This window comes from Globicephala melas, chromosome 7, assembly GCF_963455315.2.
Source record: "Globicephala melas chromosome 7, mGloMel1.2, whole genome shotgun sequence".
Taxonomy (NCBI): domain Eukaryota; kingdom Metazoa; phylum Chordata; class Mammalia; order Artiodactyla; family Delphinidae; genus Globicephala; species Globicephala melas.
In genome coordinates, this window is record NC_083320.1 from 20,748,035 (window position 1) to 20,760,888 (window position 12,854).

The 12,854-nt window shown below is 53.4% G+C and overlaps 1 protein-coding gene across 4 annotated transcripts in view; it reads right to left on the reverse strand.

Annotated features, from left to right (window-relative positions):
- Positions 1 to 2,380: 2,380 nt before the first annotated feature.
- IGFBP2 (insulin like growth factor binding protein 2) overlaps positions 2,381 to 12,854 on the reverse strand; it is a 98,209-nt gene continuing 87,735 nt past the window's right edge. For all 4 annotated transcript variants that reach the window (XM_060301873.1, XM_060301872.2, XM_030852597.3 and 1 more), the window contains exons 2-4: positions 5,673 to 5,902; positions 4,795 to 4,935; positions 2,381 to 2,694 (exon numbers count right to left, since the gene is read on the reverse strand). In XM_060301873.1, the coding sequence (XP_060157856.1) occupies positions 2,530 to 2,694; positions 4,795 to 4,935; positions 5,673 to 5,846 (480 nt within the window). In that variant the 5' untranslated portion in view covers positions 5,847 to 5,902 and the 3' untranslated portion in view covers positions 2,381 to 2,529. The remainder of the gene's footprint in view (positions 2,695 to 4,794; positions 4,936 to 5,672; positions 5,903 to 12,854) is intronic.

Sequence of the window (12,854 nt, forward strand, 5' to 3'; positions counted from 1 at the left end):
CGTCCTAAACTAAAATTTAAACAGTTCCAGAAGGCGAGCCATCAGCTTGACATCGTCAAGATCCCTGCCCAGCCAACCATCATCCCACATGGGTGCAATTAAGCTTTGCCTCAGAAAAGGTTTCTAGGTCACAGTATACATCAGTCAGTGCGGTTCCTGTAGCCAGAGCCACAGCAGAAGTACTGATCACATACCCGGAAAATCCACCTCTTCAGAGGGCTTAGAGTACAAGAAGGCTGCAGGCAAGCGACATGGAAATGGGCAGGGAGACTGTGGCATCCTCAGGAGTACGCTGCAAAAATATTACAGAAAGGACTCAAGTGAGTTAGCAACCTTGGGGCATGGGGGTTGGCATGAGGGCTGACCCCAGCAGTGGCCCCATGATAATAGCCCCTTTCATTTGGTACACTCCTGTCGTTCTCAAAGCACATTCACATCTATTGTCTCACATTAATAATCACCCTGTTATCAATTGGGTGATATATCAACCCTGTTGAGGCTGAAATCATCCCCATTAAACAGATGAGGAAAACTGAGGCTCAGCGGCGAGTAACCTACCTCCAGGGCAATGGAATAGTAAGGGACAGAATTCAAACCCAGGTGTTCCGACTTCAGTATTCATTGCCTTACTCCTTGGCTTTGCACTAGAACCTTAATCAATCAATTAATGTTAGGAGAAAAAAAAAGAAAGAAAAAACGCCTGCAGTCCACTCCAGACCAATGAGATCAGAATTCCTGATGGTGGGGCATCAGCGTCAGCATGAAAATTGTTTTTAGTGCCCCAGTCAATTCAAATGTTAGCCAAGTTGAAAAGCACTGCCCTTGCTGGGAAAGGCAGCACAGCTGCCCCACCCAGGACAGCAGCCACCGGCTGCCGACTACGGCTGAGGGGATAGGAGAGGGACGGTGGGAATACCCATCAGTAGACAAAAGGAAATTCGTGTAGGGACTGGTGACCCCCAGGCTGCAGATCCAACCAGCGCCCAAAGCCCTCCAGGCTCTCCCCGAGCACCCGCCCTGCTTCCGCCCACAGGGGGCAGTGTAACTCAGGGCTGAGCAGCACCCCCTCTCTGGAGTTAGGGGCCCCAGCCCTGGGCGGTGGAGGTGGGGCACTTCCAGGGACCATTTCCTCATCTGTGAAGTGGAGCTAATAATAGCACCTCATTTGTGGATTCATGACCATTAACTGAATTAATGTACTTCCGGAGCGGCCAGCCACTAGCTACTGGCCCAGCCTAGATACTCTGAAAGGGGATGTCTGCTTTGGGGGACCTGCTTTTCTTCTTCAAGGAGTGAAACTCATCTCACCCCTGGTCCAGGCCCCAGGTATCCCTCTGCCTCTCCTGAGATGCTAAATGGACGGTCAGGAGGGAGGTGGACCAGGCAGAGCTGCCTCCGGTCCCCTCCTCCATGGCAGGAAGGGGTCAGATGCTACAGAAGAGGGGTGGCACCGTGAAACATGGGGCCAATGGGGCCGTGTGTGGACAGTGGGTCTGAAAGCACTGCACACTCCTTCCCCCATGCCCCCCCCCCGCAAAGTGAGGAGCCCCCTGGAATTGGCCAGGGCTGAAGGGGCCAACAGAACCAAGCGGGCAGAGCTCTCACACAGAACTGTGCTTCAGACCCACATCTGTGCCTCGTTCCCTAGTCCCTCCGCATTGGTCAACACGTGCTATTCTGGGGCCAGACAACTCCTCAGGCCCATCGGCGAGCAGGCCTGGATTCTCAGAGGTCACAACAGCCCCACTCCTTTTCCTTGGGGGCTGAGTAGATGTCTCCCCCTGGGCAAGGGAGTTCTCCTTGTTTCCCTGCTCCCTTTCTTCCTCTGCAGTGTCTTCTGATTGTGAGAGAGAGAAAGAGACACGGGCTCCACCCTTCCTCCCCCAGGGCCCACCCAAGGGCGGGAAGGTCGCTAGAGCCTCAGCTGGGAGTCCAGACTCCTAGGGCTGCAGTGGAGGCTTCCACCTGGATTCAGGACTTTTGAGTTTCCATAGCCCCTCTTCCTACCCCATCCATCTCATTGCTGTGTTATGAATGGAAAACCGAGACCATGCCTGTCCCACTTTCCCGTGAGTCCAGTCAAGGCTGGAGGGAAGGAGGCTGGTGAGCCTCGAGATCTCTTTCCCACGGGGGCCCCAAAGACTCAGGCAAAAGACACGTGCTTGATTTTTCCTTCCTTTAATCTTAAGCAAAAGAGACACAGGGGTTCAAAAATAAAAATTTCTTTTTTCCCTCTCCCAAACCTTTACCCCAGCTCCGCACTGCAACCACCCGCTTCCTGCCCAGCAGGGACTCGAGGAGGGAGGGTGCAGGCATCTCCAGCTGGGGAGGGGGAAGGCGGGGAGTGGGGGGGTTAGGGGGGGCGGGGGGGTGTGCTGAGCTCGGTGCTGGTCTCTTTCCAAATATAAATACACGTGTCAGAACTCCTGGAAAATCCTCCCTCCACCCACCACGCAAGCGCTCTCCTTGCTCTGCCAGCTTTGGAGAGGGGTGGGGGGCGGTGCCAGGCACCGGCGGCTGGCTGTAGGTTTACTGCATCCTCTGGGTGTGTAGCCCGCGAGCCCCCTGCTGCTCGTTGTAGAAGAGATGACACTCGGGGTCCCCCCGGATGGTTGGGGCCCCCTGGATCAGCTTCCCGGTGTTGGGGTTCACACACCAGCACTCCCCACGCTGCCCGTTCAGAGACATCTTGCACTGAGGAGAGAGAAGAGGACATAGAGGACACCCCGATAAAACGGAGGTCCCACCAAAATGCAGGCTCCGTTCATGAGGTCTGGGTGTGCCTGCAATTCTGCATGGCTAATAAGCTCCAACATGACTCACGCTGGTGCTGCTGGCCCAGGGACGTGCTCTGGCTATCAGCAAGGCTGCTGGGGATGCCTCGCGATGGAAAGACTCAGCCCCCATCCACGGGGAGGTCCCATCCAGCCAGGGACCCAGTGTACTGGAGTTCACTCGTAGTGTGAGGCGGAAAACGCACATGAAAGTCAGCGTTAGCTCGGGTCCTATTATGTGCTGGGCGTGGCGTGAGCAGTCATATACACTGCTCATTTACACTTCATATCTAACATACGCTCTTTTTTTTTTTTTTTTTTTTTTTTTTGTGGTACGCGGGCCTCTCACTGTTGTGGCCTCTTCCATTGCGGAGCACAGGTTCCGGACGCGCAGGCTCAGTGGCCATGGCTCATGGGCCCAGCTGCTCCGCGGCATGCGGGATCTTCCCAGCCCGGGGCACGAACCCGTGTCCCCTGCATCGGCAGGCGAACTCTCAACCACTGCGCCACCAGGGAAGCCCCTAACATACACTCATTTAATCCTCTCAACCACCTTGTGAAGTAGGTACCATTACTTTACCATTTTAAGGACGATCGGAAGGAAGTCCAGGTGGGTTCAGTAACTTGCCCAACATCACAGAGCTAGTAAGAGCCACAGCTGAGATGCCAAGCCAGGCATTCCCCTCCCAGGATCCCTGATCTTACCCATGAGCCAATTCCTCTTGCAAATCCCCGTTTACCCATAAGCTTCAGTAGAAAAGAAGATCACTATTTCTTCTTTTGAACTCCAAACGAAGTAGCTGGCTACATCTAGAGGGCAGGTGTACGAACCAATAGCTTTTAACGCTAGACTGCTATTTCAAAGGGCAAGATGCCTGGGCTGTGAAGGAGATGGGGAAGTGAGACCCCCACCCCCACCCCGGGGGATCAGCAGAGCCCCGTACCCCATCTCCTGGCTCTGCACACCCACCCTTTAAAAGTCAGTTCTGACTTCCCACTAGGACCACCAGGGGAGCCTCTGAAAAATCTGGTGCCCAGAAAGCACCCTAGACTCACAAAATCTGGATCTCTGGGGGTGAGCCCCAGGCATCTGTATTCTTTAAAGCTCCCTAGAGAAGCCCAGTGTGCAGCTGGGCTCAGACCCTCTGCTGGAGAACAGAATGGCCGGTGGAGTCCACACCATCTCAATCCTTCTCTCTGCCTTACATGAAATGCACACAGACTTTTTCTCCCTATACCAGGGATGAGCTGGAGGAAGTGAGCAGTGCACTAGGTGAAAGGACAACTGACCATGTTAAACAGCCACTAACAATCATCACTACAAACTCTATGTGGTTAGGTGAACAATATTAATAATAAGGGGAAATACGCATACACAGAATGGAAAGGGGAGGAAAAAGGACTCCCGGGTGTTTCACTTACACTTTCTACATTTTCTCTAATGTACTGATAACACTGTTCTGTTAACCGTTTCTAGAAATATTTCAAGTGGCGTTTCTCCACCCGATTCTCCATTCCCTGAGATACTTGAAAACCAGAGAGTCTACTTGGTCAACAATGGTTTAAATCAGTGATTCTGGAAATGCCGTCCACGGATCATCTGCGTCCTCTGAGAGCTGGTTAGAAACGCGAACTCTCAGATCCCGCTCGACCGTCTGAATGACAGTCTCTGGGGACGAGGTCCCAGAATCACCTGCAGGTGATTCTAACGCTCAATAAAATCAAGAAGCACTGGTGTGAGGCGCTATTTGTCCTCCAAGAGGCTCCCTCCTATCCTGGACACCAGGCGCTGCTGGCAGGTAAGCTGGGTACATGGAGTCAGGCTCTGACAAGCCTGAAGCCAAGAAGAGAAGCCCCGCCCCTGCCTTCCCTGGCCTGGCAGCTGGCATCCCCTCCCCTCTTGGCTGGCATCGCCACCCGCCTCCTCACAGAAGACTAGGTCTCCCGCTCAGAGGCTTACAGGTGATGGGGCAAGAACAAGACACACCCAGGGTCCGGGGCCAAGGAGATCCTCGCTCACCTGTTTGAGGTTGTACAGGCCATGCTTGTCACAGTTGGGGATGTGCAAGGAGTAGAGGTGCTCCAGGGGCCCCCGCTCGTCGGGAAGGCGCATGGTGGAGATCCGTTCCAGCACCTGGTCCAGTTCCTGCTGGCAGGGGGTCTGTGGGCACAGGCACGCAGAGAGGATGCTTAAGAGTGGGAACAGGCCCGTGATTCTTCTGAAGGGACTTTCCCAAGGCCACACAGCTAGCTAGTGGCACCAGGAACTTCTGACACCCAGCCCAGCAATCTACCTACCATATGGTTATGCTCCACCGCACCCCTAAAGAAAGCCACCTGCATATGAGTATTCCCTCCTCTCCTCCATCTGTGTCAACGGCTTTCAGGGGTCAAAATGGGAGCTACTTGCAAATACTGAATTCAAGTGGCTGCCTCTGGAGTATCTCTACACCCACCCGGTGGCCCAACCTCCATTCCCTTCCGTCAACCCAACCAGGGCCTAGACAGCAAAGCTGAGCTGGAAAGAAGAAGTGGGGTAGCTGAGTGAGGGCAGCTGCAACGCGAGTGGGCAACCTCGAGCGGATCCATCTATATCTCTAGCATCCATTGCTTTGCCTGTGTCCCAAAGCCAAGCAGAAACGTGGAGATTTTAGAAGGGACTTCAAGAACCCGTATGCAGAGCCCATTTCACAGTCAAAGATACTGAGCTCCCCCCACAAAGAGAAATTGATCAACCTGAAGGTCCCTGAATATGTCAGTGGCAGAATCAGAAAGGGAAGTGCTTTGCCCGCAGGCACACAGGACATGGATCTCATCGGGGGGCCCACATCCCCGCTTGCTGGGACACTCCCTTTACACGTCCTCCCACCCCTCCAACCAGACCCGACCCGTTCTGACCCTGGCAGGTGGCGGCCGCAGCTTCTTGGGCTCCTCCAGGCCGAGGTGATGTTTGCCACCCTTGCCCATCTGCCGGTGCTGTTCCGTGACCTTCTCCCGGAACACGGCCAGCTCCTTCATGCCCGACTTGAGGGGCTTCCGGCCAGCACCACCTCCACCTCCCAACAAGTTCATGTTCCCGTCCACGTGGTTCTCGACCAGGCCTCCCTCAGAGTGGTCCTCGCCATTGTCTGCAGAGAGAGGGAGGGAGGAAGAGCTGCAGGTCCAGTTTCCAGAGAGGTGGGCCCTCCAGGGACTATCTGGACCCCTGATAATGACAAGGAAGGAGATGACTAACATCTAAGCAGTGGTGCTAAGGGACTTATGTGGATGATCCATTTCGGTTTCACAGCAATGACGAGCACAACTAGTAACGTCCCCCAACTTCTAGACAGAGAAGCTGAGGCTCACGGAGGTCAATTTCTTGACCAAGATCACAATCCAGGATCTGAACGCAGGCTCTCTGACTCCAGAAAGATGCCTGGGTCACCTACTCTGCTCTGCCTCCACCCCAGGAGGTCAAGGGGGAGGATGCACGTGGGGGAGCAGAGGGGCACAAACGAAGGATGACCATGTAGGCAAGGCTCTCACCGGGGAACGGGGAACGTCCACCACTCTTCCTTGAAAGACCTCTGAGATTCACCCACCAATAACTCCCCCCCCCGTTTAAAGTCTTCATGATGTCTGGTCGGAAAAGGCATGGATCGGATGAGCTTTTAAAACTCATGCCGCAGAGATCACTGGGCCGTGCTGTGTCTGGCAGGGAAGTGAGGTGGAGAGCCGCGCTGACACCGGAACACAGCGTCCAGCCCCCGCCGCCATCACTCTTCATCTGCCCGTCTGCTTCCTCCTCTTGTTGCCCTGACGCTCCACTCCTATGGCCGCTACAGCACCATCCCGGGACCCTGATTTGTGTCCTGTCTATGCATGCTGCCCCACCCCCCATTACATCGAGAGCCCCCAGAACAGGAACGATGACCACGCTGTAGTTTCATCTTATCGCAGGGCGCGTAGCCTCACCCAGATGTCTGTCCACGGACCATCCACTGAGTCTTTCGACTTTCTTAAACCTCCAGCCAGCCGGCAATAGGGAACGGCTCCTACGGTGCACACAGCTCAGGTGGAGGGGCCCTGAGAGCACTCCTCCCCTCCCACGGTCTCATGCAGGCTTAGGCACGTCCAGCCAGGGAACAGAGTCAATGGTATGGAAGGGTCCTAACCAGGGAGACAATTTCTGGCAAGCTCTAGGTGGGCCGGGGTGCAAACAGCCCCCCGCAGACACGGCAGGGCCAACAGGGTCTCAGACCACACTGCCTGGGGCGGCCCCCTGCAGGGCTCAGGGAGCAGGCAGTGGGAGTTTCCAAACAAATCTTGCACATTTTCTCTTCCCCTCTAATGCACCTCCGAAAACTTACAGCCTGGATAACATACCCGAATGGCTTTTACAATATTTCTACACAAGGGTTTCAGGCGAGGCACCTAGTACTTGGCAGTCCTTTCAGAATTCAGGCAGTGTGGTAGGCTCTGGGGGTCGCTGTCCTGGGCATGCTATACGGTGTAAAGAGTTGGCCCTGACCTGTAAAAGGGGGGCCATGACACCCCCTCTGGATTGTGAGTTTCGGCGTTCACTCCCCCACCAGCGAAGGTGTGGGACCCTCTTCCGTGCCTTGGGGAGCCAGCGCCTGCATCCTCGGAGCACGCTCCAGCAGACTCTGGGGGACCAGGCACCAACGGGGTCCCTGGAAACGGAGGAGTTCAATAGAGGTTTACTCCCATCCCTTCCCTTTGCACTAGGCCTGATGCCTGGTCGGTTCTCACTAGCTGGAGCATCCTTTAGAACCAGGCACGTAATCTCCAGCCTGGCAAGTGCTGGATAGGAGGGCGGACTCGAATGGAATTCCAGCTCTGCCACTTTTTATACCAGCTGTATTTCTCCTACATATATATCCGCACTGTGCCTCTGTTTTGCTTAACCGTAAACTACTGGATAATAATAGTTCCTACTTTACAGAACTGCTGAGAGTATGTTATAGGTAAAGCCGTGAAGATACAGTGTGGAACGCAGAAACTCTATGTCCTGTTGGTGGTGATTACTTTGACGATGATGATGATGATGACGACAGCTGCCTCAGTGATCTGCTACCCCTGCCGTGTGGAACCCAATCAAGAAGCAGGAAGCAGAGGAAGATAAGCTTCTGAGCATCAGAACAGCAGACACCACATCCACGCATTGTGAAGCCGCGATGCTTTCCTCACAAGTCAAGGGAAGTCAGTGCACGAAGAACCTTGACGGTTCGCAGTAGCACTGGTCAGATAAGCCTGGTTTCTGCATGTCTGGTTTCCAAGGCCACCACAGAATAAAATCAACAAAATTAAAAGGAGAAAAAGGAAGGCACGTGGTCAGTGGCGAGGAGTATCAAATGGCAGAGACGAAAGAGGACAGTAAAAAAAACCAAACATAAGAGCTCCGGGGACATTTGGTGCACAGCAAACAACTCCACAGCCATTGATGACCCCTGAAAACTTCCACGTTGTGTGGCCTGAAACAAGACTAGTGTTGATAATACGACTTTGGGGCATCCAACAAGGAAAGGGGTAAACATGACAAGTATTCAGTATTAAGAAAGATATCTATCCAAAATTGCTAAACTTTAGAAAAATAATGGAAATATTTAAATGAGTAAGCCCTGTGAAACCCGGAAAATTTTTCTCTAGAATGGCTATTTCTCCAGGGGCTCCGGGTAGCCCAGATTTTATCATAAATAAACCAAGCGCAGATTAGATCCCGTTCCAGAAGCCCCAGCACCACCTGCAGGGGAAGGCTGATTTGAAGCATCTGCCACCGACTTGGGTGGGAGTCCTGATCTACCATGTTCTACATTCACCCGCCCCAAACTTCCCTCACCCACCCTGCCCTCCCCTTTCCGTCCCTGAAGCTGAAACAGCAGAAACCCAGAGGCCCCAAGAGAAGCAGTCCGGGTTCCCCGGCTCCGCTACCGGCCCGGTTCCCCTGAATGGGGACCAGCTGCAGCTTTCCCCTGGGACTGGTCAGGCAGCTGAGGCCAACCACGAAGATGATCCCACCTTCCCGGTTCAGATGCCAGAGGTAGAGGGCAGAAGGCTGAAGGAGAGGCTTGCGAGAGTCTGAGACAGACCTGGCAAATAAATAGGATGGGCTGATTCAGGTAACCCTCCATTCTGCTTAACATTAACCTTGAAGCATAAGGCAGATGTTGGCACAAATGGGTGGGGCGGGGGGGACTCATCTCCATCCTCACCATCAGTTCTGCCATTTCCATTTCTACAGGCTTCTCTGCTTCTCTGCACCTGGACCTGGTGACACAATTTCAGGCTCCCTGTCTTCATCCCTGCAGGTGCTGGCCCGGGGAACACAGGAGGAAGAGAGCAAGACGCCTAGAAAAGTCCTGCTTCCCCGGCTGCACTGGGAACCATGCAGGATCAAAGGGGGAAAACAATGGGGACCTCTGGGTTGCCCTCGCCCAGCCCCTCGTACCCGAGTTCACCCTGGGCACAACAAACCCATCCTCATCGTGCCCTGCTCAGCCTGCTTCCTGCCCACAGTGACAGAGAGCATCTATGGAGACCTCAACACCACTTCTGCACCCGACGCCCTGAGTTCTGCTCACAAAGTAATTAGACAAGGGCTCTGGGAATTTCCCACCATTTCTGGAACCATCCGCTCTGCTGTCACGAAGCCTGTGACTCTCAGAAGTTCACCGGGTTCCTCTCTTTTGGGGGCAGGTTTGCCCGCCTGCCCCGAGGCTTAAATTAAGACAGCCCGTCTCCACTGTGGCTGCAATTCCACGTTCTCAGGTTGAAACACAGCAGGATGGCCCACATTTAGTCCTCTTCAGGAACGTCTGGGAAGGCTCCACTCACCAGAACCCAATGCCTGGGACATTCTCAGGATCAGGGTCTCCCAACCCCAGCACTACTGTCTTTGGGACCAGAAGATTCTTTGTTAGGAGCTGTCCTGTGTAAGACGCTGTGTAAGACATCCTGGGCCTCTACCCACCAGATGCCAGCGGCACCCTCCCCGAGTTGCAACGATCGAACACGTCTCTGAACATTGCCAAATGGTCTCCAGTTGAAGACCACTGTTCGCAGTTAGGATTGATCCAGAGGCCTGAAGTTCCCGGCCCAGTGCTGAAGACTCCCAGCCTCACATAAAGCAGATCTGAGCTTTACTGTATCCCCCCCTCGGCTAAGACCCCTCCACCACTGTTCCATCACAAGGAACACTTCTGGCCTATGAGCCTTCCTTCTTGGTGGTGGTGGTGGGGACCCCAGAGGACTCTTAGCCTGCTGACCCCTCTTCCCTAACTCTCCCGGGCACTCGTACCACTGACAGGGGCCAAAGAAGCAGCCTTTGGATGAGCCCTAGAGGTCAGTCCACAGTTAACACTCAGAACCAGGCCCTCTGCAAGCTCTGGAAACACTGGATGGAAGAGAGGGGCACACAGATTCGTGCACGTTCAGGACGGCAGGCTCCAGGCAGGGCTGGTCTGTTCATCAGGCACAGAGGGCACGGTGCCCAGGGCCCTAGGAAATGTTTTCATTTCTTTTAAAATCAGAAGAAAAAAATAAACTTTTAGGTCAAAGCAAACGTCTTCATATAACACTGATACGTTTGCAGTTATAAAATACGATTTTCTAATTCTTCTGTGTTTGCCCCCAAAGACAAACATGTCTGCCCCCAAAAGTCATAATGCAGCCCCACTCCAGGTCCCAGAAGACAGGGCTCAAGTGGGCAGTCCTATCCCAGAAGGACAAAGGTGGCTTCCTGTCCTGAGATGTCCCTGACGGCTCTGAGCGGAAGGTCAGTTCGTCCACCCTCACGGAAGCCACCTGGGTTCAAGGGTATGTTTCATTCCATTCCTTTATCGATCTCATCGTTGCCGACGAAAGTGCCAATAAGATGAGGAAATCCATGGGCCTGGTCTGCTGACGCAGGTGCTGACACCCCACATCTTGAAGTCGAAGCGCAGGACAGGGAAACACAACTGTTGACTGGGTGGAGATCAGAAAGGACTGTAGGCTGAGAAGAGCCTCGATTCCTTGACTGATCCTATCCCCAGCCAAAGAGGTTCAGGGATTCAGCCTCCAAAGTCTGACTGCCTGGCTGAATCCTAGCTTTACCACTGAGCTGTGCAGCCCTGGATAACTTACTTAAGCTCTCTGTGCCTTCACTGCTCGTCCGTAAAACACGCACAAACAGGATCCACCTCCAGTGGGCGGCAGAGAGGATTCCGAGGGCTGCTGCGTGCATACGCAGTGCCGGCACGAGGGGCTCGCCCTCAGCTGCCTCGGGGAAGCACCCTCACGCTCTGCTGGACAAGGACATTATCACACGTTACCAAGCTCTGCCCATACGTTCCCTTATAGGTGTGACAGCGCAGTCCGCAGGAAAACATTCCACATGGAGAACTCCAGCTAGAGATGGAATTTGCCCTCAGAACAAAAATACCAAGTTGCATTTTTTTTTCTGCCTAGAAGAGTTCGGTGCAGAATAATATTTATTAAGCAACCACTTATGTATGCAGCTCCATGGGCTACAGTGCAAAGGTCACTCTAAGAGATGGTTCTTAGCAACCCAAATCACATAACTGGAAAAGCCTGCGGGCTTAGAGGTGACTGACAGGGACCTCCAAGATGCCTGAAGAGATGTCCCTGTAAGGATCAGTAAGCAGTAGCTGTTCCCTGCCTAGTGACCCAGGAAATGGGTCAACGCTGAAGAAGGGAGTTTCCCAATTATGTACAGAAGGTCAAGCTTTTCCAAAGACAAGTAGGGGAGATGATAGAGGGAGAGTAGAGTCTCCCTTGTGGGAGGCTTGAAGGGCGGGGAGAAGGCCCATCCTGCCGTAGGGGCACTGCCACACCTTCCCACCTTACACACCTGGAGGAGAGCTGAATGCGAGACAGATGGACCGAGAGGACACGGACGAGGTGTCCTATTTTACAGACAGCAAACCCAAGGCCCAGAAGGACCAGCACCTGGGTCCAAGAGGAGCACGCACAACCTCTCTGCTGTCATCAGAGGTGCTCCACGACTGGCCTGGGGTCCCTGCGCCGCCCTGTGACCCGGTCTTACTAAGCTAGCCAAGCAGGGCAGCTGGAGGGGGACAGTCGAGAGCAGAAAGATGCCTACTTCTGTGCACTGACACTCTGGCTTTAAAACTTAACTTTGGCACAGTCCTTTCCCCCGCAGTGTCACGTGGCTTGATTGTAGCACTGACAACCTTACTCAACGGATGAAGACCCTTTCTCTCATGAAACTTCACTTTCTCCTATTGCGATGCTCCGACCTCTGCTCCATTTGACAGTTGGCAACTCCTGATCTACCGGAGACCTTAGAGCACTCTGGGGAAAACAAGCCTTAAGAATCTAACAGCAACCACCTACCCCTTCCTGCTTATGGTGTGAAGCATCTGTCCTCATGCAGGCCTGGTGAGAAAAGGAGACCTCTTCCCAAAAGCATCACACATCTTCGTAAGAAGTTAATACATCTTTCTTTCTTCTTTTCTTTATTCTGAAGAAAGCCTAGCCATTTTCCAACCTTCTCCTCAGTCTATCTCATGATTATTTGGAAATCTAAGAGCTGAGGGCAACACAGAGATGATCTAACCCAACCCTAAACCCATCACTCCCTCCAGTGAACTCACCTCCTTCTTCCACAGGTAATAGCATTCCAGGCCCTCTGAGAATGGATTCCAAGTAACAGGCCAGGGGAATGCCAGCTGCTTTCCTGGTTCCACCCTGGCTGGGCACAGAACTCACATGGCTCCTTCTTTGTTGATTTCTCCCAAAATGCACTTAACCTTGACATATGTTGGGCAAAAGAATACATACTACCTACCATCTTCCTCCTCCCTCCAGGACGACTTCTCCACTAATATCCATGGCAGTGGGCAATTCATTCACAGACTCAAATGGGCAAAGAACCCCAGGAGTCAAGAGCCCTGAATTCCAATCCTGGCTTTGCCCCTGACAATTCACCCGTGATTCTGGCCAGACCCTTTAACCTTTCTGAGCTCTAACATCTTATGTCTGAAAAATGAGAATCATCACCCCACTGAGGTGAAGGCTGCTACTTAAATAGGCTACAGCATCAGTACCACTCCA